The sequence below is a fragment of the Aythya fuligula genome, chromosome 2 (genome assembly GCF_009819795.1).
Source record: "Aythya fuligula isolate bAytFul2 chromosome 2, bAytFul2.pri, whole genome shotgun sequence".
Classification (NCBI taxonomy): Eukaryota; Metazoa; Chordata; class Aves; order Anseriformes; family Anatidae; genus Aythya; species Aythya fuligula.
The window spans coordinates 32458361-32463402 of NC_045560.1; the positions used below are offsets into that span (position 1 = coordinate 32458361).

General features: G+C 45.8%; 1 protein-coding gene across 1 annotated transcript; it reads right to left on the reverse strand.

The window, feature by feature from the left end:
* Positions 1-309: 309 nt before the first annotated feature.
* On the reverse strand, positions 310-867 carry FERD3L (Fer3 like bHLH transcription factor). Its single transcript, XM_032180603.1, has one exon. It carries the CDS (start codon positions 865-867, stop codon positions 310-312), a length of 558 nt encoding a protein of 185 aa, XP_032036494.1.
* Positions 868-5042: the final 4175 nt, after the last annotated feature.

Consider the following 5042-nt stretch of genomic DNA (forward strand, 5'->3'; position numbering starts at 1 on the left):
CGAAGGCGGCACATTGCCACATTGCAAAAATTTAAAGCAAGCAGGCGAAGCAACAACAACCAAAAAGCCCCAGACTTTTTTTTTTTTTTTTTTTTTTTTTTTCCATTTACAAAAATGGTATATATTAGCAAATCTACACACAGGGAAGCCCTCTGCCCCTCCTCTTCCCCCGCTCCCCAGGCACTGCTCGGTCTGTGCCCCACGCCTGCACGGCCCTGGCTGCGGTGCAGGGTGCCCGGGCACGGCTCCAAGCGCCACTGGGGGGTGGTGGCCGGCCCCCAACCCTGTCCCGCCGGTCCCCAGCTCTCCCTAGCTCGCCTCCTGCTTGCCGCAGCCGTCCAGGAGCTCGGTCATGAAGGAGATGTACACTATGGCCAGGCGCAAGGTCTCTATACGGGAGAGCCTCTTCTCGTAGGCGAAAGTGGGCACCTTCTTCCTCAGCCGATCAAACGCCTCGTTGAGGTTGAACATCCTCTTCCTCTCCCGTATGTTGGCAGCCTGGCGCTGGGCGTAGGTGATAACTCGCTTTCTCCTGGGTCTGTCCAGGAGGGAAGCGCTCCGCATCCTCTCCTCTTCCTCCTCCTCTTCCTCGTCTTCGGGACCTCCACCTCCGAAAGCAGCCAGGGGCAGTCCCCGGGCCATTCCCTCCCGCAGGGACAGGGCTCTGTCCCCGAACGGGGACCTGGAGGTGACCTCGCAGAGCCCCAGGCTCGGCCCGGCCCGGGGGGGACCGTGAGGGGCTCCCAGGGAGAAGTCGGCCACGATGTCCAGCACCGAGGCGCCCAGCAGCCCCTCCGGGCAGGGCACTTGCGGGGCTCTGCCGTGCAGCCCCGGGCGCTGGTGGGTTGGGAAGAGGCTGGCTGACATCTTACTTCAGACAGGGCTTAATCTGGTCCCCCATCCCCAGCCCCAGCGGCGTTAATATTTATAACCCCCCGGATAACAGGATTAGCAGGGCTAGAAAGAGCGGCTGTAAAATTTCTCTCCGTGATGCTGATGAGAGGAGACAGGCAGCCCCCTCGGGGACGCGTGGATGCTCCCGAGAGAGGAGTCCCCAGCGAGCCAATCCTGTCACAGCGATCAAGGACAGTTCCTTCTTGGCAAAACCCTCCGCTCTTACCTGCTGAGCACTTTTGTCTCTTCTCACACACCCGCAACCAAACGATTTTCAGCCTCTTTAAAGCCCGCAGCAGCAGAGCCGGGTCTCCACTGGGCTTGCTTTCCTGCTTTCTGTCGGGATCTCTGAGCCCTGAGAGCCGGCCGGACAATTGATGTCAGGCAAGTGCATGTATGCTTTTAATGATGTCCCGAAGAGGGGACCTGCATGCAGAGGGTCACCGGGGAATGTTTACCCTGTATCCCAGCGCAATGGGAGCTGAATGACAGGACCTCCATTAGCCTAAGTAAGCATTGTAGGGGACCCGATATTGCATTCCCGGTAGTAACTGTTGGCATCGTCCTCTCCATTCCCCCTAAATCCCCTTCAACTAGAGTTCAAACATCTTTCCAGCGTGGCACTAAAAGGCTGCTTCGTAAAGCTCATTTCGGTTCGGGCGATCTCAAAGCATTCGCTTTGAAACCCCTTCCTTCTGCCCAGGAGACGAGGATAAGCTGCTCCTATTCAGGGCAGCGGCTGCTCTCACCCACACCCCTCGCAGAGCCGTCCCGGTCACCGGCGGTGCACGGATGAATCAACCTGACTCCACGCCCTGATAACGCTGGATACACGGCGCAAAATACCGTGAAATGCACATCAACACACCCGCACACCCGACACCGCCTAATACCTTTCTTTGATCAGGGTTTCCTTGGGGACGGACGTGGGGGATTGGTTTGCTTTTTTTGTCTTGGGAAGCTGGGAGAGGTTAGGGGTTGTATCTTTACCCCACCACATCACAGACTATCTCCAAGCAAACAGCCTGGCAGGGTTAGGCGCACCCAGGTTGAACTGGATCGATTTTCCTTGGCACACGATCTGTGTGCACCGCGCGTTTAGGAGGTGCTGCTCGTTACTCTTGCCCTGCCTTCGTAAGCCCTGTCATGCATTGTTGCCACTCTCACTTTAGAGTGAAATTAGTTAATTAGAAATAATTAGAAAATAGTTTCTAATTTCTAAGGGGATTTCAAAGCCCATCAGATGAAAGCAGACGGGTGGGGGCTGCCGAAGGATCAACCTCCGCCAAAACCCTTTCTGTTTGCCTACAGGACCGCAAACATTGCCGATGGCAGACCAGGATCCGCCGTCGTTTACACCGCGGCGAGCATCCCAAATATCCTTTTTTGTTTGTTTGTTTGTTTTCCCTGGGAAAGGTGCCGCCGTAACGACCCCCCAACCTCCCTGCCAGCTCCGTGTGCTCTGGCCGGCAGGCGATGGGGAGCGATGCGGAGCGTTGCGGAGCGACGCGGAGCAGCCCGGATACATTGGACAGCTCCGGGGAGGCGCGCCCGGCCGGCGGCGGCCGCGGCAGCACAGGTAACGCAGCCCCTCGGGGGGGCACCGTCCTTCCCCAACTGTTTTGGGGGCCAGTGCGAGCCTCTCCTCCTCTGATCACACCGCCACCGTCACCGCTGCTAGGCGTGGTGACTGCTGGACGAGTGTAATGGCATGCCCAGGGCTAAGGAGAGAGGCAAATTGCAGGAAGACTGCTTCTACATGTATTCTTAGTAAGGTTTCTTAGCAAACGGAGATGTGCTTATCTATCAGGCATATCTTTCACCCGGTGAATTAATTAAAAGGGAGCTGTAAAGCATCTGCTAGGAAAAATGTTTACTTGAGAGCATCCTTAGATAACGTTAATTTGGAGAGCTCTAAATGCTAACTGTTAAGCGAAAAGGCTGCATAGAAAAAAAAATATTATATATATATATAATCGACCTGCAAAGGGATGTAACTTATTTGAGCTCCCTTTAATTGAGGTGGCAAGCATTTCGTTTGAAGACATGGAGGTATAAATTAAGAGCATATGCTAGCAGAAGTGTGTGACCACAAGGTGCAAAGTTATCGGGGAAATACAAATACTTCAGATAATGAAACAAATGAAGAGTCAAATGTGAAATCGTCAGCTCTGTGTCAATCTTTACATGAATTTCTCGTTATGTGAGAAACTGTCTTTTAGAGGAAGATAGAGCAGCCCTTCCCTAGGGTCTTTTCAGAAAGACACTCCTGCTCACATCTCTAGTTTCACGCTGTTGCAGGAGACAAACTACAAAGAAAACTGAAACGAGAAGCGAGAAAGTAAAGGGAGAAGGTTGCTGAGTCAGTATTGCTGTGCAAAGCGATGTAAAATACGACATAAAAGATTTAGAGGGGGTGTACCTGCCTCTGGATCCTTAAAGGAAGCACTAAAGCCAGGATTACAACCAGATGGAACGTTGTAGCAGCAAATGAAGACTTTTAGCAAAGGTGACTCCTCTTGTCAATCTGCTTTTTTATTTTATTTTATTTTATTTTATTTTATTTTATTTTATTTTATTTTATTTTATTTTATTTTATTTTATTTTATTTTATTTTATTTTATTTTATTTTATTTTATTTTATTTTATTTATTTTATTTTATTTTATTTTATTTTATTTTATTTTATTTTATTTTATTTTATTTTATTTTATTTTATTTTTTTTATTTTATTTTATTTTATTTTATTTTATTTTATTTTATTTTATTTATTTTTTCCTCTTGCTGTTTTGTTTCCTGTTTTTCTCCCCTTACCTTTATTAAAATATTGAATTTTCTCTTTTAACAATGTTTGCAAATTATTCATAATTAACTCAATTAACTATGATTTGTAATAATTCTAGGACAGTTTTCAGACCAAATTAGGTACTTAGATCAGTGTTTTAGATGTCATACCTTTTCAATTTAGATCGTACCTTTTCATTTCACTTTTTGTCACATTTTTTTTTTTGCTCACAAGATACATACCGATACTAAGCACTGATGGCTACACCTTCAAGCCTCTCTGCAACTATTTACATAATTGTTTTTCTTCAGAAATGTCTGTAATATGATTCTAGATGATCATGAAGATTGGGATCAAGACGCAAAAAATAATAAATAGCTCGTCTGATCTATTAGCCCTATCAGAAGACATATATATCTCCTTATGCCCACACCAATTATGCTAAACTTTGAAAATCTAAATCTTTTAATATACCTCCCTATATAACAAATCCAATGCCCTTTGTGCTAGCAGAAATTATGAAAATGTGCATTTTAATTCAGTGTGCCTCTATGAAAATAGTTTTATTTGTTTTAACTCTGGATTCTGAGTGCCTGTGATAATCATTTTTCACATTATCATACATGAAAAGACAGCCACTCTGATGATTTAGCATTACTGATGGACATGTTATAGGTTTTAACAATACAGACCTGTATTTTACTAGAAAATTTATTGGAAGTCAGTATGAATCCTTGGATGTTGAATTAAGGTGTTACTGTCCAACAAACATGACTCAGCAAACAAGATGCTGGAAGATGCTCTAGAAACCACAAAAAGCTAGATATCGAGCTGAAACAGTATCTATACACTTTTCTGGTAAAATGGTACAAATCTTCTCTACTTTAATTGACCCATTAATAGCCAGACAGTTGCTATCATTCTCAAGCTGTGGCCTGATTAACAGAAACAGATGTAGTATGTAGCAGGTTGAATCTCTCTTTCAACTTACTGATATTGCAGCTGTCTGATCTTGTTGTTAATCTTTAAAATTATGGTAATGGATCAGGACTTCATTACCCCAGAGCAAAAGACATTTCCTGCCCTTTTGAGCTCACAGTTTGCATCTCTGGCAGACTGGACCAGATCAGTGGAGTATATGTGTGAAGACAGGACAAACTTGAATGTGAATGAACAGAGTTTGTAAAATATCTTAGCTTGACACTTGCTCAATATGTGGTGGAGAGGAAGCAAGTGAGGAGACCACTGAAGAATTAATACAGAAAGGATACATTTAAGTAAAGGTAGCTGAAGACTGGTTGTTTTCATAATGGAAGAGTGTAGTGGCATTCAGGTGAAAGCAGAGCACAATGTGATTGAATGTA